At 41.6% G+C, this 24004-nt stretch overlaps 1 protein-coding gene across 3 annotated transcripts in view; it reads left to right on the forward strand.

Annotated features, from left to right (window-relative positions):
* Positions 1-527: 527 nt before the first annotated feature.
* The window catches only part of dpr6 (defective proboscis extension response 6), a 74802-nt gene continuing 51325 nt past the window's right edge, over positions 528-24004 (forward strand). For 2 of the 3 annotated variants that reach the window (XM_043214124.2, XM_043214125.2), the window contains exons 1-2: positions 545-561; positions 11287-11773. In XM_043214124.2, coding sequence (XP_043070059.1) covers positions 11707-11773 — 67 coding nt within the window. In that variant the 5' untranslated portion in view covers positions 545-561; positions 11287-11706. Of the gene's footprint in view, positions 562-11286; positions 11774-24004 lie in introns of all 3 variants that reach the window. The other variant, XM_043214126.2, reaches the window with a different exon arrangement.

Raw genomic sequence — 24004 nt, forward strand, 5'->3', positions numbered from 1 at the left:
ACGCACAGACGCTCATTGTTGCTGTTGCTTTTTAATACACTTTGAAAACAATATTTAAAAAAATTAAAATAAAACTTAAATCATGTCAAAGGGAACTAATAATATCCATCGATTATAATCATACAATTTTAGTTATTTCCTTTTAATACCTTTTATTATTTTTATCCTCCTTCTAGAAAAGAAAAGTGTTTCTATAAATCAACTACTATTTTTTTTCAAGTCTGTATAATGTCGTCGTCGCCTTCAAGAGCGCAATAAGTCATAAAAAGAAAAAGTTTTTAAAGGGCTCTTAACTTTCACTTTCATCTCGAGCTCCTCATCCAGCGGGTGACTTGCGGACAGACGGACTGGCTGTCCCTATTGTGTGTTCACTGTACAGCATTCGCCACTCACTGGCCGGCGCTTAACTTTTATGATTCCGGCCGTGGAGGAGCGAGTGAGCCGGAGACGGAGGCGTAGCCGTAGACGTAGCCGGAGTGCGGTTACAAAGCCGGAATATCAACGGAATATCAGCGGAAAGAGGGACTGACGACGGGCGGTCGCATAAATAAGAAAGCGACTGTAAGTGATGGACTTTATTTTTAATATTGGCCGCCAAGGCGAACGCGAAACTGGAACGAAAATGCCATTGGCATGAGGCCCTGAATATTAAGAATATTTGTATTTTCCTTTTCCCGAGTATATGATGCTTCTTTTTCAAATGAAAAGAAATGGAATGAAATGAGATGAGATGGACGGTCCAGCGTTGTGGGGGCGATATCTTCCAGGGCGCTAATGAAAATATGTTCGAAATGTAAATTGAGTCATTTGGTAGGCTTTGGGGGCCGCCTTTTACGATATCCGGCGCCTAATGAATTTGTCCAAGGCGGGCAGGCAGCCAGCTAGCCCAGTGTGGGTCATCCGTTGACCCACATCTCTCACATCTTCCATATCTTATCGTCTGCCCGTGTCAGTCTATCTATATATAGGTTTATGTCACGGAGAAAGTGGGATAAAGTGAAGTGGAGTGGACATTCTTACCCTTTTCAATTTGCCAGATATTGTGGGAAATAGGTCCCAGTGTGATAATCACAAAGAATGCGGAAATGGAAAGTGGAGGCGGCAGATAGCTGGTCCCTTGTTAACTTTTTGTCTCCATTGTCCATTAACTGTCCGACTAAGCTAGCCCATACCCTGTAAAATCTTGAGTAGGGGGTATTTACCAGCTCTGACATCAGATATGTTAATTAATTAGATAGACCTTGGGATTTTATGAAAGGCCTTTGGAGTGGTAGATTTTCTTACAAAAGGAATTGTGTTGTATCCTTTTCATAAGAGGTACTTCTTGGTCCGAATTTCCTTTGAAACCGCACTCACTTATTATGAACTAAAGCTTGGCAATGGCAATGGCAGGCGAAGAGCAACAGTCGTCCCCGGATGCCTGGATCCGGATCCGGATCAGGTCGCCTTGGACGCATTCTTTGGCTCTTTATCGCGCACGCCAAGTTGCGCAAATCGCCATAAATCTTTGGGCTGATTTATGTCGCCGCCCGGCATTGGCCTCCAAAATTTATCGCAGCCCGATGACAGCTGCGCCCAAGTTAGCCCACGGCCACAGGCATCTCTCTCTCTCTGTACAGTCCCTTGTCCGTTGGCCACTGTCCGCGGTTGGGTGTCCTTTGGAAGCCGTTAGCTTGGCGTTTGTCAGCGGTTACAATTTCTGGTGTGGATGGCCTGCGGCGACATCCTTTCCCTGGCCATGAGTGGCCGTCTTCAAGGCAAACATCCCGCGAGACGTGCGGCCAGGATATGAGGGTGTTACACTCACTGTGTGTGCCAGTGTGTGTTAATTATCGTGGACTCCCGTCTCGATGCCGTTCTGTGTGACTTCTGTCGGAAATTAATTTCCTCGCGGCACGTTTGCACTCACTCGCACTTACTCATTCTCAGTGAAAGTGATGGCTATTGTTTGCCGGCACTGAAAGAAAAAAAATAGTCCATCAAACACATAAAAGATTAAAAGAGTAAATAGAGTAACTAATGAAATAAAAGTCCAACAACTGTAAACTCTTAGTAAAATTGATCTTTCTTTTTCAAAGTCTCAAGGAACCTTTTTCCGCGTGTCCTGACAGCTCTTGGGTAAAGGCTCTTTGCAGTATATTTGCGTTTAATTTTGTATGAATAACGGAAATTTGCGGCTTTCCGACATTTTAAATTGCCATTAAAGCCTCGCCAAAAAACGACGCGTTTGGGCCATTACACAAAAAGGATACGTGGACACATGGCATCCTCGATTCCAAAGGAATCTTCTGCGGTTACAGACTGCGGTCTGCGAACAGATACAAATGTTGAATGCATAAATAAACCATTTGAAAATTTCTCTTCTTGATTGATTTAAACTTGCGAGCCGCTTTCCCTTTCCTGGCCAACTCGAATAAAATTAAATTAAGCCCGTAAGGGCGGGCAGGCGATTGGCGCGAAAGATTAATTGGCCTCACATGCTACTTAAATTATAAAGTTTTCCCTCGAGAGAGATCCCTGTTGATAATGAGTAAAGGATACTTGATATTTTGAGAGGCTAAACGGCTAAACGTGAAATAACTAGACTTCCGAGAAACTCCTATTTCCATCCTATTATAGATTTAATTGATACTTCGCGAACTAGATACTCCATTTTAGATTTCGATTTCATTTTGGAAATCGAAGTATGAGCTTGTGGATATGTTTCATCATATATCAGACTCAACTCGAGTTAGTGGCGGATAAACCAAATTCCTTGTGAGTTATAACATCAATTCAGAGTCCGCTTCAATTTAACTCTCGAGCAAATTGAGCAAGGCTCTAATATATAGCGCCATGCAAATGAATGCGAAATCCACACATAAACAGAATCAGAGTCAGAATCAGGATCCCAGCTAGCAGACGGAGAAGGACATTCAATGTATGCCGACGAGGAGGAGGATTTTATGACTTCAGGCCGAGTCTCGACGACAGCTGTGTGGCTCTTATTGGCAATTATTGTCCATAAATTGCACATTTATGCGAGCGTGTGAGAGTTAGTTTACCTTTTTGTGTATGCCGCAAATGTGCTCGTATTTTGTGTCTAATGTGGTCCATTAAGAGTCGGCCTGGCCCAGCGAGTCTGGCCAAATATTTGGCCAACGGTTAGCCACTCTAGGCCACTCCCAAAGTCATCGTTTGTTGGCCAAAGTCCTCGCAACCTGGCCGAGGCGTTGACTTAATTGCATTTCATAGCAGCTTTATGTCGGCTTTAAGTCAACCAGCTAGCATGTTAGCCAGCCAGTTAGCCAAGCGAGTTGATTTGTGTAGGAGTCCTCCTTTTGGTTTCCTTTTTGGCTTTGCGGGAGTGCCACTAAATCAATATGCCAACAAATCAGCTGCTTGGGCGAAAAATGTTCCCGGGGTGCGAACAAAAATCTATGCATGAATGCGATTTTCAACACATTTTTCACATTAACTGCCAACAGCTCGGATGTCGACATCGTCGTCTGTAATTTTGTATGCACAGTCTGGCTGGCAGGACAACAAATCACCAACCGCCCAGCACTGCCAAGGACCAAGTATCCTGAGGGCGTACCATCACATTGCAGTCCAATATAAATAAGCCTCGACTCGATTGCAGTTTCACTTCTTCGATCGGTTGTCAGTCTTAAGCGAGAGTTATGGCCAAAGTGGGCGTTGATATGTTAATGCCAAGCCACGCCCATTTGTAAATAATGGGCGAAAAATAAATACGAAAATGAAATACACTTAAATTTCACTTGAAAGGGTATATATGGTATATATTTTTGTTAAATATAAACTAAGTTTCTTACCCCTTGCTTCTGCAATAATAATTCAGTTCTTGTGATTGCAGATGGTTTTTCTTTCTTGGTGGGATTGGTTGTCTGGGAAAGTAAATGGGAAAAAAATTGACACGCATTTTTCACCTTTGCCGGAGGATGGGACTAGAGATTCTGAGATTGAGTTCAAAATGGGAAAAAAGGGGGAAAAAAATTGGAAAAAAATAGACGACAGACTTGGCCAAGACAGACGCTTCCTGTTGTTCGAGTCGATTTCCTTCTTATATCAGAAGGAGCTCAACTTTCGATTTTCCATGTTGTGTTTTGCATCGCAATCCGCAAAGGGAGGAGCTAAACCAGAAGGAAAAGCCAAGAAAAACTACTTCCAGCCCAGTACCACCCTGGTGCAGTCTACTTTTCTTTTTTTCCCCCACAGTGTTCAACTTTTATGCACTGTTTTTCCCTTATCATTTTTGATTTATGTAACTGTTTTTATTATTTTCATATTGTTCGCGAACTAGAGAGTGGAGAGTGGATGGTGGTGGCCTCCGAAAACTCTGATTGCTGAAATCACAAGAGTTTTTCCTCACATTTCCCCCATTTCATATCATCATTTCTTGTGTGTGCGTTGTGTGCCAAAAATTCGTATTCCATTCTGGCCATGGCTGAAAAGTTTACGGCAGTAAGGAGACGAGAAAACGTCCAGAGAATGGGCCAAATCGTGGGTGCATTGGGTGTTAGATTTCTTACGAGTTTTCAAATTTGATTTTTGCTGTTTGTTGTGGAATTTGAAATGATTATGGGAGCAGAGGCGTCTCTCCATTGGAAAGTTGCATTATGCGCTTTGTTGGTCAACAAGAACTCTCTGGCCAGGGCCAGAAATGGGAAAGTTTTCAACTTTTTCTTGGCCAGCACATACACAAGGCATCTTCTTGAATTATGCATTTTAAATATATATATTGTATAGAGAGACTGAGACTGACAATACACTACTAGTCCTGTCAAGTTTTGGAGTAGAACTTCTATTCCGGACTGAAGACTGAAGATTGAAGTGTTAAAGTCGAGAACAAGTTGTTTCCCCCAGATGCCAGTCACTTGGAAAATGCGTTATTAATATTCCTTGGCAGCAGCAATTAGGCAAATCAACCGTGAACACACACACTCTCTCGAAATGAGAAATTGCACTCTAAGATTGATAAATATCTGGGCCGTAATTGGGCCATCAGGCGCAATAAGTGCTTATGCAGATAGAACAATTTTTGGGCACACCAGTCTGAATTCGGGGCTGAAACACACATTTCCCATAAATGAGTCTTTTTGAATAACAGTTTGCCATAAGTGTACCCAAAACACTCCAATGCATATTCAACCGTAGACAAAAACTTTGCGATTTCATAATGGAAACCTCAAAAAGTACTTAACCAATGAGGGAAAGTTTCTTTTTTTTTCTTACTTCATATTTTGGTAAAAACTGTGGAGGGGTTCAAGCATTCCAAGTGCTGGCAATTGTTGACATTCCTTGAAGGCAGCCACAAAAACCCAACCAAAACCCAAAGCCGAGCTTGGCGCTGGGCTCCTTCACGGGAGGACACAATGAAATATTAATAAATTCCATTACTAAAGAAAACACACTCGAGTGCGCAGCAAAACATCAATGGCAACGGCATAGACTTTGGGAATCCGAAAAGGGGGCAGGCAGTCAGAAGAAGGAGAAGTCGGTCGGTGGAGACGCCACCGATTCCATTCGATTCGATACTACGATTGTGTGACGCGCTCCTCTCAAGCATTTCACTTTTGCCACGCAGACAATTTTCAATTGAAGTGGGATCGAAATACGTGAAGCGGTTGGGGAATGCCTCAGCCGAGGGGGCCAGCCGAGTGGTGACTTTCCAATTCAATCTAGAAAATACATATAAAATGTATCGCATATAGACATTTAGATGGCATTCACTGCACACTTACAATATTTTCTGTGTCGCATTTGTGTTGTTTTGCAAGGGCTTTATTGACAATAAATACTCGGGAAGTCGGGATCCGGAATGTCGGGATGTCGGGATGAGCATCATCATCCCCAAGCTCAAGGCGATGAGGATGGATGGCGGTTTAAGTGCCTCCAGCTGGCATTAAAGTCGCACTCGCACTCCTAAACTTTAGGTTTCGCAAACCTAACTTTCCTAAAGCTGATAGTCGCCGTGGCATTAACAATAATATTTGATTTGCCAAATGAAGCTTCGGCGTTTTAGGCAAATGCTCTTGTTAACAAGGCCAACACAGGGTCGCAGTCTCCTAGCCAATTTCAACTCCTTACTTTTCCATTTTTTGTACTGTCCGTGTCCCTGGCATCTCTGCAATTAAATGCAAATGGCGTGTGAAAGCCAATTTGGGAAAGTACACAGACAGAAACTAAGTGCAAGGCACTTGCACAGCTAATTTGTAGGAGCCTGGCGAAGGCACGAGGCAAACGAGGACGAGTCCAGGACAATGACATTCAAACTCCGCTTGAGTGCCCTTTATAGCTGGCCAATAGTCAAGGGTGTATGGTATTTAAAGGACATTTGGTAGAAGAGTTTACTTCACGATTGGATGTTTTTAAAGTTATTGAATTTTTTGTATAATATTATCAAATATGTAACATTGGCTTTAGCTAATATAATTGCCACTTTAGAAACTAAATTAAAATCAAATTGATATTTAATTTATCACAGAAGCTCAATATTGGCATTGATATTACTTTTTTATTGAAATTTTCATTCAAAAAGTTTGTTAAATTAAAAATAGCCAGAACATTTGAAGCTCTATCTATTCGGCTGACTTTAATTGGTCAAAAGGCTGGCTGCAATAGAAACTCTTTTTATTACAACTTGGCCAAGACACGAGGCCTGTTGGATGAGTTGGAGCGGAAAAAGCCGGGTCGGGACGAGTGGCTTTTGTGTTATTTTCGTGGGGTCTGTGAGGTCTGTGAATTTAGTGGTGCGTGTTTGTATTCATTGATGTTGACCCAAACTAAAAACCTCAAATAACACAAAACACAAACAATCAGTTACGATCCGGCCGCACGCCATGGCCAAAATGGACGGACGGACGAACGGATGATGAGGAGGAAGTTGTTGGGGAATCATGTCAAAATCCAAAGCCACAAACAATTAAACAAAATTGCAAATTAGACGTTATTTAGACCAAAACCGAGCAGCGTTGCCAAAAACTCACTGCCACGAAAAGTTGACAGCCGCCACAAAACCAGGCAAATACCAAAAATAACAACAAGAACGATAAGAACTTGGCCTGACCACGCCCCACTTTGCTGCACAGTGAAATGTCAAAAGGAAGGAAGTGTAGGAAATTGCCTATTTGCAATTGTAATTTATTCATTTTGCTTAATATGCCGTGAAGCGCAAGGCTCTGCGAAAGCCAAGCCCCCTTCCACCCCAACCCTCGAATTGCACAAACAAAACAATAATTTTCTCATATTTTTTCGGAGCACTTTTGGGGGTCACCGACTCGGACGACTGTTTGTCAATTGCAATCGTTTGACTAATGACTTACCATGCCAAGGTCATGGCCTTCTCCACCATTGTTGTTGATTTCAATTAGGAGCCACTCTTAATTTGCATAATTATCATAAAGTTTGACGAGGGATAACGAGCCAGTCGAGTGGGAAATTGTTCGAGTAGCATTTTATCTGATGGATGAAAGTTGTATTCCAACGGCATGCAAATTAAGCTCTGATTCGTCTCAAATGAGCCCCATGATTATATCCCATTTTTTAGATGGATAACCTTGGCTACTGCGAAGAGTGCCCTTACTTTCCTTTAGCAAACTAAATTCCATATAAGAATAGACAAAGCCAAGTACATAGGGTCATTTATAGTTCATTTTGTAGCCGTACATTCTTTTTATTTGCTTTGCTAATACCCCATGTTGCTTAGCAATTCCCCTTTTAGCCTTAATCCGTAAGCTGTTTGTCACAATTTGCACAAGATCTTTGATTATTTAACGACCCTGAGGCTCTTCCTTTCAGCAGGACACTTTGGTAAATGGACTCATGCAGAATCGGCTTGTTGCTGCCGGTCGATGAAGCTATTTAGGCAGCACCTTTGCCTCCGGAATGGGCCATAGATTGCAGTTTTATGTCGCAACATTCAAACAAATCGCCGGCCATTTAAAACGGTTTAAAAGCCATTGCTGCAGCCCGTAACAGCCACACGGTGTCTCCTGGCTCTTCCAGCTAGAAAACCATCCAGCCAGACAGGATGGGACTCCTCCTTTTTTTCCGGAAAATGACAACAAATGAGTGCTCATTTGCGTGCTAGGATGGCAGGAGCGAGGGGTTTGTTTTGGCTGTCGAATTACGTAAACATTGTCATAAATGAAAAATTTAGGAGTCGTAGCCGAGTCAAGCATTTCATTTGCTATGCCAAATTTGTCAATCTCGTTGGACGAGTTTTTTTTCTCGAGTTTCTGTCTCGACTTTGGCTTAGACGCCGCAGGGACTCATATGAGCCAGAGTTTTTGCTGCGCGACTTTGTTTTGTTTTCTTCGCCATGGAAGCTCTGGAATTGCTTTCGTTTTAGTCTTCCCTCTTTTGGAAGTTGGAAGATGGTTTCTGCGGCAGGCGCGACATATTAATTATTCATTTTGATTTTGGTTTTCTACCAGCGGGACATCACCACAGAAAGCAACAAAAACAAGAAAGGAAAGCTAACTTCGGGCGGAGCCGAAGTTTATATACCCTTGCAGCTAAAACCGGATATATATCGCAAACATCGGATATAGTTGGCCGATCCTTATGAAATTTGGTAGGATGGATCAAAATTTAACCTGTACCAAGTTCCAGCTTTCTATCTTCAAAAACACGAAAGTTGGGTCATTTCCGATCGTTCAGTTATATGGCAGCTAGGATATAGTCGGCCGATCCTTATGAAATTTGGTACGTTAGATCAACTGACCAAAAATAGAATCTGTATTAAATTTCAGCTTTCTATCTTCAAAAAAACGAAAGTTGGGTCATTTCCGATCGTTCAGTTACATGGAAGCTATAGGATATAGTCGGCCGATCCTAATGAAATTTGGCATGTCGTAATGTTTTGCCAAAAATAGCACTCATGTCAAATTTGAACTCTGTAACTCTAAAAACACCAAAGTTATACCATTTCCGATCAATCAGTTATATGGCAGCTATAGGATATAGTCGGCCGATCCCGGTCGCTCCGACTTATATACTGCGTGCAAAGGAAAGAAGGGTGTGTGCAAAGTTTCAAGACGATAGCTTTAAAACTGAGAGACTAGTTCGCGTAGAAACAGACAGACAGACAGACGGACAGACGGACAGACGGACAGACGGACAGACGGACATGCTCATATCAACTCAGGAGGTGATCCTGATCAAGAATATATATACTTTATAGGGTCGGAGATGTCTCCTTCACTGCGTTGCACACTTTTGGACAAAATTATAATACCCTCTGCAGGGTATAAAAATGGAATAAAAACAGAAAGCTTGGTGGGGCTGGCTCATGGGCTGTTTGTGATTTATAAACACGCGCGTCGCTTTGGGTGATTTACTGCAAATTGCTTTATAATGTTATATACATTTTCTTGCTTTGCCTGCTTGGGAGTAATTACAAGCCCACCATTCCGGATATCCCAAAGAAAAATGAAGCACGATTTTTGGGGAATTCTAATCCATTGGATTAAGCACTCGGCTCCTTTGAAACGATGGTTAAGATGGTTAACAATTCAGAGATCAAAATGTAACCATACTTGGCAAAACATTTCATATTAATGGGGTTAAACTGGCTGTTAATTATGAATTATGCAAATACCATTGATATTTATTTAAGATAATTTCAGAATACAATTCTGGGCTTAGGGCTTATTCAAATAGGAGTACCTTTATGTGCTTGGTAGCTAGGCATTCCCACTGATTCAGTCCGAGGCCAGAAGAGAAGGACTCTCACTGCAGCCGGCGATACGGAACCAGCAAAGTAAAAGCAAATCTTTGTACAATACAATTTACATTGCGCATCTGCCGGAATACGTATGCCTGCTTGTGTGTGAATTGTATTTATGTAAATTTTTTGGCAACGAATTGTTCCTTCTTTTTTTTTTGGTAATTTTTCTGTATTTTTTTTCTGGCAATGTTTGGGCAGCGCTTTTTATTGTATAAATTTTTCGTAGCTGAAAATTAGAAATGTTCCACTGCGTTCAACTTCACTGACAGTGCGTGGCAAATTGCTTTCCAAAGTCTGAAGTCTGGCATATAGGAGAGAGTGTGTGTTGTGTGTGTGTGTCTGGCAGGACGAACACGCATACATGTATAGTACATTGTACATCCAACCGATAGCTAACAATAATAGCAAAAAATGGCTTTTTTTGCTTTGCTGCCTTCTTTCCGTTTCCTAACAATAAGTACGGAACCGGGAACTGGTAACTCTGAAAAGTGGGCGGAATGATATAGCATCGTACGTATATGGCTGTTCGGTGTAGCGGTAATTTGCATGTGCAGACTATGGCACATAATATCCATGCATTAGAATTATGAATTCCCCTTGCCCCTGCCACATGCCTGACGACCTCGTCCTATCACGAATAATAGCATGGAGTGGCGGAACAATTTTTACTACATAAATGCGAAAAAATCGAAATTTTCGCTCGCATATTACGGCGTGTGCACATGGCGTATGCGTAATAAATGCGCCTGCCTTCCATTATTTTGGCATTAATGTCGATGAATCGATCATCTCGACAGGCCGAGCTTTTGGAGCAAATAATTATAGTGCGATGGTAGACTATATTAGTATATTGGATCCAGCCAACTCCCGAAATCCAAAATATAACTAAGCAAAACTAAGCTGCCCGGCAGACAGGCAATTAACTTAATTACTGTTTAAACTTTTTCCAGCTTCGCCTGGGCCGACGAGGCAATAAAAACAAAAAAAGTGAAAAATTATATTTAGCAAATTAAATTCCCCAGTTGCTGCCAGAGATTGTGCACGTGGCCTGGCCAAAAATTTGAAGTAGGAGAAAAATGAATTCAAAATTGTTGAAAGTCGTACAGTGGATGATGAAGCTTGAGTGGATTTCAAAGGGCCTAGAAATTTAATATAGAGATATCAAAGTAGAGTAAATTTAACTTAAAATTCTAAATTATATTTTCAGTTAGAAGCTTTATAAAATCTGCTTTCAGCTTTTCTTTTCCAGTGTTTTTCACCCGTTGCACTCGAACTATTATTATGCAGGCGGCATGCCCCATTATCGTTTTGTTCATTTCCGTTGTAGTTTTTGATTTTTGTGTTGCACCCTGCCAGTGGCAGGAGGCAGATGGAGGAAGAAGCTCCAGAGCCAGCTCAGGAGTCTGTCGATGAGTGCTTTTCAGTTTCGGGGCCAGCTTCAGCCATCCATCCTTTTATGGCAGCAACCATTTTGGGGCAGCTTTGTCAGTTGCAATAACTTTCGCGTCAGTCCACTAACAGATCGTAATACTCTCCACTTTTCTCCTTTTCAGGCCGCATTTTGTCTACGGGAAAGCCAAACGGCAAGCGAATAAGTTCCTTTTGTCTGCATCAGCGACTGGGCCACTGTCCTGGCAATTGGCCAAGTTAATAGAGAGCCGGGAGGCCCGATAATGACGTTGCTGCTGCCGCTGCAGCTGCTGCCGTCCATGTTGATGATGATGCTGCTAACTTGGTTATTGCTGCCAGCATAAACGCAAAAGCAGAGGCACAACCAGAAACCACAGCAAAAAGCAAAAGCAGAAACAAAAACAAAAAAGCAGAAAACAGAAATCAGAGGGCCAGAAACCAGAAGAGCTGCAACGCCCTCGACCGGAGCAGGCTTACTGCATTTCCGCTTCTTGTTCCTGTCGCCGTCATCGTTTTCCATTTCCCGGGCAAGGAGCCGGAGCCCGAGCCGAAGCCGGGCAGCCATGGCACTCCACATGGCTCACAGCATCAGCATCAGCGTCCTCGTCCTCGTCGTGATTGTGATGAGCGGTAAGTACCCAACCCAACCCAACTTAAAACCCAAAACTCATACCAAAGCAGACCAGGGCCTCGGGGTTCCGCCTTGTATTGTTGTCTGAGTTAATTGTTGGCATTTGTTTGGCGGCAATTCCTTTCCTTTCTGGTCCCTAATTGTCCGTTCCCTGGATTTTGTTTCAATTAACAATTAGTTTTGCCAACTCGGCGCAAAGTTGTGGCCTCAGTATATTCAATTAAATGTAATAATATTGCGTATATGCCTGGCAGGCTCTTCTGGCCAAAACTAAAAACCTAAAACTTTATGCTTTGCTCATCTCAACAATAAAAGTGCCAGAAAATAAATAAAAACGAAAATGTACCTCTGGCAATAAGAATTCTGAAAGAGGGAAATAGTTTAAGGTTTTAGCAACAAGTTGTCTCTTATATAGAGAAGACTTAATCAATTAGGAAACCTAAGGTCTCAAAAGTGTACAATATTGTGTAAATCGAAAAAATTAAGTATACGGCACGTGGTCCAAGCTGTGTGGAAAATAAAGGCGAGAACACTAGTGTCAGTGCGAGATTAATGCAATGCATATATTCCGTATCTGGTATTCAATATAGCAGTGAAAAAACTGATTTAATTAACATTTATCAAAGGATGTAGGGGGACGTAGGAAAAAAGAGTAGGAAAGCACAGCCCTTAATGCATTTGATTTATTTTTGAAGCGTAGAGAATTTATTGCAGCAATGGCAACAAATAACTGCCGAGGAGAAGGGTCATTGGAACAATTCAAAAAGTGCTCGAATTAATTGCATTTTCGGTGCAGCTGAACTGAAACAGGAAAGCAGGAAAACACAGCGAGAGACGAGCAAACGGAAAAGCACAAAAAAACAAGTCCTGGGCGTGGACATATTTCAAAATTCAATTAAAATAAAACAAAAAGGCGTGTCGGGTGTGGGGCGACACCGATACCGACACTATGCAATTTCCGCTTAGGGCGTGCCACATCCACCAAGTCGCCCAGCCCCCAGCCAGCCAGTCAGCCATCCAGGTGGGCGTAAAAATAATTAAAGTGCAACCGAATAAACATTGACGATTCCCCCAGTCATTGGAATGCCAATTCAAAACAAATGTCGGCTATTTTTTAGCGATTTTTCGCTTGACATTTGCCTCTGACTTCTGCGTCCGACAGGCGCAACATTTTCAATTGAATTACGCCAATATGTTTGAAGAATTTAAAAATTTCGACAGTGCGAGTGTATATTGAAGTCTTTGGGAAAGTGGATGAATTAGCCACATAGTCTTGCCCCCAGTCAATCAATCAGTCAATCCATCAATCAAACGCCCCGATTCTTCTAAGTGCATTCCCATGTACCTGCTAGATGCGGAAATTTGTGGGCTTCTCTGTGCGCTAATAAATTATTTCTAGTCGCTTGGTGTTTGGTTTTTTTTTACCTCTCCTCTATTTTACCAATTTAAATATTGATTATGATTGATTTAGCGGAAAAGGCCGAACACTAAATATTGTTTATTTTCATTTGACCAGGGCCCAGTGGGCCATTCAGTTAGCGTTTTCGGCTCGATTGCAATTTCGATTTTCAGTTCCATGCTTTGGCGTTGTAAATTATACAAAGTAGAATTTACGGGACGGGGCACTTCATAAAAGTAATTGGCTTTCATGTTTTAATATGAATATTTTTAAGTTGGCCAGAACACACTCGTCTGCATAGAAATTGCATACGGCCCATACTCGTACTCGTATATTTGCCTTTCTTTTTGAGGAGAAGATGGGCAAACTTTTGGCCAGTGTTTGCCTAACGCAAAACGAAATCAAATAAATAATTGCACTGGCCAGGACTGGCCGGGGTCTGGCCGCTGGTCAAATATTTGCAACAAACTTTCCGGCTCCTGCATCGGCATCGGCACTGGCACTGGCACGGGCCAAGTCATTGAACGTTGTTGGCCTGGCCAGTAAAACTCAAACACAAAGTGGAAACTCCCAGCAAGAGTTGGCTGGGAAAAAAGTGAAAAAGAAAATAAGGTTGGGAATCTGCAAGGCTTTGCCAGAAAAATATTGGCCACGTGCACCTGGTCGGGATTCGAGAGTGCGGTGCTGGTGAGAAGGGCCACGTAGGTAATTGAGTATGAATGGGAAATGTGTCGAAAGCGTTTTGTGATGTTTGCCAAACAAAACGCAGCCAAGAAGGAGTCCGGAGACTGAGTCCCAACCCCAGACACTGGCGAGCAAAGTAACTGGAAAATGAATTCGATACATTATCATGACGTCAAGTCGTGCGTGGTGGCGACTGGCGAAAAGTATAAATTACACCTAATGCCAGGGCCTGCTATCGACGGTCCTGGCAGCCCATTTCTTATGCGAAACACCTGCAGCTCCAAAAAGGAGCGAGGAGCCAGGAGCTTAGAGGTCTACGACCAGCGCCCAACCAAAGACACTCAGAAAAAGGATACACATTCGAGAAAAGTTATTGAAACTATACTAAAATTTTTGTTAAATAAAAAAATTACGAAAAATTTGTTTGATAATTTATTTATTTATAAATTATTTAAAAAATAAAATCTCTTAAAATATTCTCTCAGTTTGAATATCAAACCATTCCACAATTTCAAGCATTCTGACAGACGACGGACTGACAGACAGAATGCGGAGATGTGGGAAACAAAGGAGGAGGGCAGGAAAAGGACCAAAAGGACCAGGAGTACCAGGACGACCAGAACCAGGAGCAGCATTGGCAAATGTGCGCATAAATGAATTACCAATGAACCGCATGGTTCACGTTTTCAATTTGAAAGGCTGGGCGCTAATTTTCCAGAGAGGAGGAGGCCAAGGAGGCAAAGGACCTGCCAGGCAGGGGATAGCCTAGAACAAAGACCGAATAACCATTTGACAGATGTGTTGCTCAAGTTTGGAAGGAGGCAGTTACAGTAGAGATCCTTGAAGTATAACAGGCAGAAACACATTTAGTTTTAGCCGAAAGTAGTTTTTAAAAGCCTTGAGAAAGAAAAGTAAGAAGCCTATTGCTTAATAAATTTATTAAATAAATATTATCTTGATTAAATTACTCTTAATCCAATAAATTAAATAAAACTTTAAGCCTCTTATTGCAAGATTAAAATCCATTTAAAAACACAAACTCCTTTTTAAGGAAGTACTTAAACACATTTAGCTCAAAAAAAGGGACTACTGTAGGGCTTACCAAAAGGAAATGAAAGAGGTCCTGGCTCTGGTTGTGTGGGTGTGTGTGAGGTTGTAATAGAATAGAAGGGAGAGTGAACAAATCGACAGCCTACATAAAAGCGCAATTTGCGCAATTCCAACGTCAAGTTCCATTTGATTACAACACGTTGACGAGAACATACGCATTTCGAGGAGGACTAAGTGGGTGGTGGTTGGTGAATGTGTCTATGTGGCGCCAAGTAAAAGCAATTTCACCAAATCTGCAATTGTTATGTCGCCTTCTAAACAACTCACTCGCATTCGCCTTCGCCATTGCCATCGCCATCGCCTGCGTTTTCCACATTTTGGGGGCAGGCGGTCTCGCACGTCAAATATTTATATTGCATTGCCATTCCTAAGGCCCTTGTTGCTCTCATTTCGGGTATTGATTGAGCCCCATTTGGGGAGCGAGTTGGAGTTGGAACAATGCGAAAATTACTGCAGCAGTTTATGTCCCCGCATGTCTGTCCTGGGCTTTTTACAACCTTTTTATATATCCTGTATGTCCCGTATATAGATTGTTAACGTCACGAAGGGCCCAACAACGAACGGCAAGCATAAATCATGCAAACGACTTGATGGCGTCTATTAGTCTGTTTATAGGCCTAGTTAAAATGTTTATAGAGCAAACTTTACGGTGAGCAGCAATTAAACATAACGGCCGGGTCCTGTTGATCGCCCAGTTAGTGTCCTTAAAAAACCAGACACCGAAAAGGTTGGGCCACATAAAAACAAAGATGCTTCATGTTACATCTGTCGAGAGACGTAAAAAGCATATAAAATCCCAAATCAATTTGTTCGATAACGTACTTGAAAAAGTGTAAACTTTATAGTTACTGATAAGGTTGTTTTTCTTTGCTTAAATACTAATCTAGAATCGAAAATGTAGTTAGTTTTAAGACAAGACATCTTGAAAAGCACTAACTTTATCTACAAAAAACTTAATCATCCGTAGAAGGACACTGACTCCCAGGAGTGTTCTAAAAATAAAGCATAAAAGCCTAATCAATTCCCTTAATAAAAACATAGATTGATGTACGTGTTTTTCCCCAGTGTAAACTTGATGAGCAGTGATTACACATGCTCGCATTTCTTCGAGAATTTCTTTGGGGAGGTGGAAGCTACGTGAGGCAGGCACCGCCAGGACTTCCTTCGGCCAGGACCTGTCCCTGGAGAGCACTTTACACGCCGGCACACGCGCACCACTTGTGCAGATTCCTCGACAGAGGATTCACAGGAATTCCCTTCAAAAGGAGCATCCAGGCAACAATTGAGAATTTATTCATTGAACTTTCGATGGCCAGGCTTGGCGGTTTGGGGAGATGGAGCTGGCACTCATTTAGACCTATTAAATAAGGAATTTCCGCTGCAATACAAACAATTTCCGCAACTAAAAACATTCAATGATGTGGCCCACTGAGTCATGGCCTATTTATGGCTTACCTAGCCAGCCACCGTTCTGGCCATATACTCACGCCATTTATTGATGAATTTCATTTTATTTAATTTCATTCGATGCTGGCCAGAGCTCTTGAAATTGCTTTATTTTCCAACGGAACGAAACGAAACGGAACGAGTCGAAAAAAAGCTGAAACACGATTCCCAACTTTGTTGTTGTTTGTTTTTCATTCGCCCTGCTTTCGCTGCTGGGGCGGACATTTATATTGCCGCCACGCCCACAAGGATACACCCACTCACCGACCACTGCCCACTGACCGGTGGCCACTGCCCACCTGACGAAGCACCTTCTTCTGCTTCGTCCCTGAAAAGCCCTGAAAACGTTACTGGCATCTAAAGTGGCTGCGATTAGTTTGCTAATGTTGTAATTTCATCATTGGCGGGTCCAGGGCCCGGGCCCAGAGAGCTAAGGGTAAGAGTAGGGGTCTGGCTACGGGTGAGATTACGGGTGCCAGTACGGGTGCATGGCTACGGCTAAGGCAACCACTCAACGTAACGTACGCCGGACGCTTAGCTAAACATCATCAGGTACTTGACAGCCGGGAGACCGCATTTTGCTGACCATTGTGCCACGCAATAAGCCAGCACCGCTGAACAGTGTCTCTAATAGAGAGGCTTAAATGGTTAAAAAAAAAAATTGAATAATTGTAAACAATAAAACACATAATTTGATTTTATTATTAAAAAGAACATCCAACTTTAGTTATTAAATTTAGTTCCAAAGTACATAAAGATAGTACGATCAAAAGCTCACAATTGTTTCCATTTTATTAAAAACCCATCAGAAACCCAGAAAGGTAAAAACTTGTTTATTATTTATCATTCAAAAACTTTCAAATGATTTTCGTACAAATAAATAATCTGTTAATGCTATATTATTAGTTTTCATTTCTAGACTTTATGTCCAGAAGCATACCACTGTATATAGCCATCATCCATTCAGCCAACATTTGCTGAGTTGTGTTGGCCGCTTTGGCTCAAGTTTTGTCGATTCATTGAAGTGAGTGGCTTTTTATTTGCGAGAAAATGGCAAACATTTTTTGCCATTTTTTCTTCATCTATATATTTTTTTTTGTGTGCTGTTGGGCCGACTGCTGGCTCATTCTCTCTTATTTCCAATATCCCACGGACTTTTCGGTTTCGCCTGGATTTCGACGTTTTTGTGGCGGATTTTCGTATTGAAAAGGAAATGAACTCATAAAAAGTAATTTGGCCATAATGCTTTGGCCGAGTTAGTTACTTAATTTGCAGTTGCAAATAAAGTTTCGCTTTATTAATTTTGATGTCGAGTGCTGTTGTGTGTTTTTGTTGTTGTTGTTTCCGTTGCTGGGCACTTGATAAACTTGCCCCAGAGTCTAAAACTTCTGGCAATAAAGCAGAAAAGTTACGCACGATTCCGGAGAAAAATAGAGAGAAATTCTTTAGCAAAAGGTACTCGTTGCAAATTCTATTTTGAATTGAATTCATTATGATTCTTCGACCGTTTTTTTTGTATCTAGCCCTGAGCTTGGCATTTAAATCGAACGTGCCACAGCTTTTTGGCAAAACAAAAAACGCCTTGGGCTTCTTTCAACCCACCAGGTCTCAGTCGAAATAAAATTGTCACAAAAAACAAAAAAATGTAAGTATACTCATGGAGTGAAAATATAATCTATCTTTTTGGTGCCCGCAGCGTTTTCAATTGAGTTTCTCCACCTGGAATTATATTCTGGAATTAAATTAGCAGCCCGGCTTCGTATATATCCCGATTTCAGCTTTCTTTCCATTTAATGAAAATAGACACTGTGGAGGACCTCAAAAAAAAGTTTATTGTTTTTGTTTGGCTGACTCCTGGCCTTGGATTCGACAGAAAAAGACACAAAATTGCGAATATAATGAAATTTCTTTCGTTCTGTTGATTGTAATGGTAATTGGTCTGCAGCACCTGCAGGCTAACGGGAAAGGAAAAAGTCGTGTCCTGGGGCACGGCTTAAAGAAAGTGGAAATTTAGAAAACGGGAATGCCAACTTCCAGAAGGAAAATAAATAAGTAACGAGCTCGCAGCGGCACAAATAGAATTTCCCGAAATGAAAACCTTTAGAGCGGCTACAACTGGACTTTGAGCCGGAATCAGCGTTGCTGCTTCGTTTGAGTTATTTATGGCGAATGTCCTTTCAAATTGATAGCAAAACATCTCGGACGGGGTAACAATTTTCCGACAGTGCCTCACAGTGTGCCGGAAAAATCGCTGCCAAGTCAACAGAAGTCACAGAAGTCAACAGTGTGAAATGAACTGAGTCGACAGTGGCGGCAGGCGGCAGGGTCCTTTGAACCAAAAAGTCCTTTGCCCTCCTAGCCGTTTATTTTTTTACTTTTTTTGGCCAACACTCGCAGACAATGCATTCTCACTAATGGCAGACGATGGAAAATGCATCTTGGCCAAGAAAAAGTTCCACCGCTTAAAATTATGACCAAAACTTGTTTGCTTTTGAATATAATTCACATTTTTAAAGCAGGTAGGAGCTTTCTGAACAAAATCTGAACATTACCAAAAATTTTTAATTTTATAAAGCTGATCTTAAATGTCTTTAACCTTCATTTAATCTCATTTTCTGACAAATTGAGCTTGATTTATCATTTACTTACAGTTAGTATTCTGATACGTTTCCCTCTTTAGCATCAGTTTCTTTTGAGAATTTATTTTCTTTACCTTAATGATTTTTCCTAGGACTCGTTTTGTCGAGAGGACGACGATGAGGTTTCCAGTTGCAATTGCAACTGAGTGGCTGTGGAAATATTTATGCTAGCTTGCAGTCGTTGCTGCTGATTGTTGCTTTTGATATTATTTCTTATTTTTCTTACATATACTATATATTTTTTCCCGGCATTTTGAGTCATTTGAAACTGAAAATAAGTTGAGAAATTCCCCGAATGCCACTTGCTATTCGCAGCAGTTCTGATGCCTCTGTTGTTGTCTAGCACGCTGGAATAAATTCAATTCTTATTTTTGGTTTTTCCATTTAGCTGCTGTCTGGCTGTTTTTCATGTGGATTCAATGAACCATAAATTTGAAAGTGCCGCACTACCAGACGCGACGGCGTCAGAGACCACTGACAGTTACAAGAACAGCCAAAAAAATGTTCAAAAAAAAAACCAAGAGTAGATATATAAAGCAAAATTCCAGGATGAACAACAAGTTTAAAGTTTTCCCAAACGATTTAGGTCCTGCGGTGATCGGTTCACCTGCTCAAGGCAATCGTAGTCCGATTAGCTGGACAGGAACTTTCGCCCTTGTGCACGAATTGTGCAACAATTCGAACGTGATTATCCAGCACAGTCATCCTCGGAGGCACAATAAAAATAAGTTTCCAAGCAAGGATAATACAATATTCAACATTGCAAAAAGTTGGCAGAAGGACCAAGGGCTTGGTGTTCTAAGGACGAGAAGGAGGAGAAGGGAAAAGCATTTTAGTCGATGATGTCTCTGTCTCGTTTCCTCGTCCTCCAACTATCTCGCTCTCTTATCTAGCAAACAATTTTATGCTTCCGCCTGAGCGACAAACAATGGAGCGTAAATATCCCAAAAGCGGGACCAAGGCAAACGAAAGAAAGAAAACGCAATTCTATGAAAATTCCTCACATACAGGACATATAAATGTGCAAATGAATGAGTGAGTGAATGAGTGAGGTGCACTGAAAACAATTATTTAAAAGTTCCCTACTAAAAAAGCTAGGCTTGTTCTTGGTTTTAACCGAATAGTGATGCATTTTCTTAGAGTGTTTTTTGAGTGAGTGACTGACTAAGAGGCAGTTGTGATGCATGCATGTCCGGTGCAAAGAAGAGGCCTTTGCTTTTGTTTCGACATGCATAATAGACGAACTAACGAAAGTCCCGGCTCAGACAAGGATTATAATGGCTGATACCCTGGTATTTTCCTATCGAGCACCAAAACCAAACTGAATGCGAAATGAAACCAAAGCTCAGCCAGATATCCCTTTGCAACCTGGGCCGACCATGGATGGGAATTAAAAAGAAAAAGGGACCGCTTCTGGACAAAAAGAACAACAAACTGCCAGTGTAGTTGATAAGATTTGGATTTGTCTACAACATTTATTGTAGTCCAATGTTGTTGAGCAATTTTTCTTTTGGTTTTCCACTTTGTTTGGCCATCTCGACTCGACTCGACTGCGGCCAGTAAAATGCTTTCTGCACAATTGTCATCATGACCCTCATACAAACATGTCCTTGTATAAGTGTGTGCACCCACGCACACTCACACTCACTAACGGTCATAGTGTTAACAGAATGGTAGGTCCTGTGTAGGTGTTAGTCAAAGCTGTTTTGCATACTTTGCGGCGCTCTGACATTGGGCAAATATTTGTCCCTTTTTTCGGTTCGTGTTCTGGGACAGGGCAAGAAAATAAGCGATAAATAAATACAATTTGCTTGGTCTCTTTATTTGCATTTAAGATCGCCCAGATAGAGCACGCAAATGATGGGTCCAATACCCGGCCGAACCGAAACCGAAGCCCAAACCGAATCGAAATAAACAGCCAAACTACTGAAAAATTATGTGCGACGCGACAGTTTTTTATGGTCCTGCCAAAATTTTTAAAGTCGAATAAATCCAATGTCCTCTGGGTCTCACAAGATTATGGGGTCCCCTTCGTATTTTTTGGGGTCAAAAAAATATGTATTTTATGACTTGGTTTGTTCTTTATAGGTAAACACATCTATGAAAATTAAATTGAAGAAATAAATGACCAAACTTGAATGAGAGTTTTTATTGAAAAATTTAATAAATTTAAAAAAATTATAAGTGCATTCTTAAAGTCGTCTAAGTCGTATCCCCCTTAGATGATGAACATTTTCGAGTCCCAGGAAGGGAAGGGGAGGCAGCTAAGCTTAGACAGGTCCGGGGGCCTAAAGTGTTCTTTCTAATTTGCTTTGACATCCGACATGTGTTGAAGGCTTTGTCTTTGTGCGTTCGCGATTTGCGAGGACCAAATGCAAAAACCGAATCGTGAAACCAGCAAGGCGCAAACATGAAGAGCCGGGAATGGAAATGAAACAGAGTCCTGGCTGGCAGAATCGGAGCCATGGCGATGACGAGTCCTGTCGCAGGCGGCTCAGACATGCTCTTAATTAATTTGAACTCGCGATGGCTGCATTTGCTTTGTGACAGCCAGAAATTTCCACCTCCCAGCTGGATATTCTTTTCCAACTAGAAACTTCTCGCAAAAGTAAATTTAAACAGAGGCTCGAGAAATGATTGCGAAAATTTCATTTATTTCATAATTGTCAGAGGATGAAGGGTAGATGGCCTACCTTGGGATTAAATTGTTTAGCCATTCCGTGCATCTGAAATATGTTCAATTATGATATATTTGATATGCCAAAGATTACATAAAATTTGGTTAGATAGCCACTTAAGTTTTAAATTTAAAAGTAGCTGAAATCTTTGCCTTTGGGGATCTTTCATTTGAAAAGTCTAACTCCTGCAATTAGGAATAAATAAACTATTCAAACCTATTAATTTTCAGCTCAGCTTAAAAGGAATTATTTTTCTGCAGAGCTTTCTAGTTTATTCGCTTTAAAAATGTCATTTAATTTCACTTGTCATTCAGCTCAGGAAAATGTAATCTCGAAAAGGAATCAGCAGCAAGCATGCCTTGATTAGCACACTTTCCCATCTCTTCAGTTCACCAAGCATCTTTCCAAATTAAACTAATTTCTTTCTCTCCTACTTTTCCCTATTTTTCTTCCTAATTTTAGGAACTGAAAGCCTTTGGTTAAGTTTGAGTTGACTTGTCTAACGCTTGGTAAGCACGAGAGTCAAGACGAGTCAACTCTGAGTCGGTGTGTTGTTCACTCTGCCATAACTGGCAACTTTTGTTGCTTATTTACATATTTAAAACTTGCCGAAAAGCGTTGAGTTGCCTTTTGTTTTTGGCCCAGTTCGTTGGCTTCGTAATATGCTTGTGATTTTCTGCCAACAGGTCTGGTAGAAGCAGCAGTAGAGAAGCAGCAGGAGGTTTCACCTTTTTCGGATGATGTGGCATGCAAATCGTATGCAATGTGCAAATTGTGAGCTGCAGCAACTTGAACTTTGCAACTTTATTTTATGGCATTATGAGGACGAGGATGAGCGGTGCAGAGCGGATCGGAGGGGAGGCTGTTATGTTTACCTTCCGCTCGAAAAGGCGGATGGCACATCTGTTCGCTTTTTGGTTGGTTAAGTTTTTCCATATACAAGTTTTCAGTTGCCGTGTTTTCCGGTTTGCCAGTTAGCCGCCTTCAGTCCCGGATCAATCGCTTGCTTTAATGGCTGCCACTCGGACCCCCTGGCGTATACGCAATATGTTGCGCTGCCCTCTTTCCCCCATCCTCCCCGAACATGGGCAATTCATTTCCACATCGTCTTTTGGGCCACAACAATGGTCGCTCTGGATGTCCTGCGTCTCCGGCTTTCCTATTTTTTTTTGCTCCCATCCACATGCATATAGAAAGCCACCATTAAATATGTGCCAGTTGAAATTGTTAAAAGGTGGATATCGAGGGATATATATGCTAGGGACTGAGTGGGATCGGGAGCGGGGCGGGTGCAGGAGGTTCGCGAGCGCGTTGACAACGCCAATACAGGTGCGCACAATGCAAACGAGTGACATGCAAATGCTTTCAACAACAACAATTGCAATTCATGCACACACGCACCCAGGTACCCAGGCAGCCAGGCACACATACGTTACGTATACGTACAGGTGGCGATTTTGATGGTCCCAGGCAGTCGTCTCACGTTCCGCTTCATTTTTGAATGTCGATTTTTTGAGAATTCTCCTCTGCCATTATTTTTCTTCTTCTTTTTTTAGTGCCAGTGGCTATACTTTTTTTTGTATCTCAATGCAGGGTAGTCTGGTTATGATGGATAGAGGATTTATAGAGAGGTTGCCATTTACGATTGAAGTGGATTTAGTAAAAATTTATATTGAATAATTTGGGTTTAAGTATGCAACTGTCATGTCAAACAAGTATCTATTTTTGAACAAGTTTTTATTATATTTCTAGAGTACACATAATCCCACATTCGACTCTTTTCTTTTTGTCCTTCCCACCTTTCGAAAGCATTTAAAATTCTCCACCATATGTGCTGCAACTGGCCAAAGATGGTCGATGACTCTAAAATACAATGACGATGGAAAACTTTTGCGGCAACCTGTTTTTGTTTTTCAAACGAACAAGAAGACCCAATGACGACCAGAGCTCGTATCCTTTTACTGTTGCTGATGCATCTTGTTTTTGTCCGGGTATTTTTTTCCTCTTCGTATTTTTCTCCAACGACGCACCATATACTCACTTATGCATTCACACTCGAACAGGCGATGCGATGCAATAGGATGAGATGCCACAAAAATTGCAATTTCCACTAAGATTGATGAAAAACGTTTTCCAGAGCCACGCCTCTATTGCCATCACCTGTTCCCGCCTGCCAAATCATGTCATCAATTGAATTTCAAACGATTATTCTTGCACGTTCGCAAATCGCGGCAAAAATATTTGCCTCGCCGCGCTATGCCACACCTTGCCATG

The sequence above is a fragment of the Drosophila bipectinata genome, chromosome 3L, assembly GCF_030179905.1.
Source record: "Drosophila bipectinata strain 14024-0381.07 chromosome 3L, DbipHiC1v2, whole genome shotgun sequence".
Lineage (NCBI taxonomy): Eukaryota > Metazoa > Arthropoda > Insecta > Diptera > Drosophilidae > Drosophila > Drosophila bipectinata.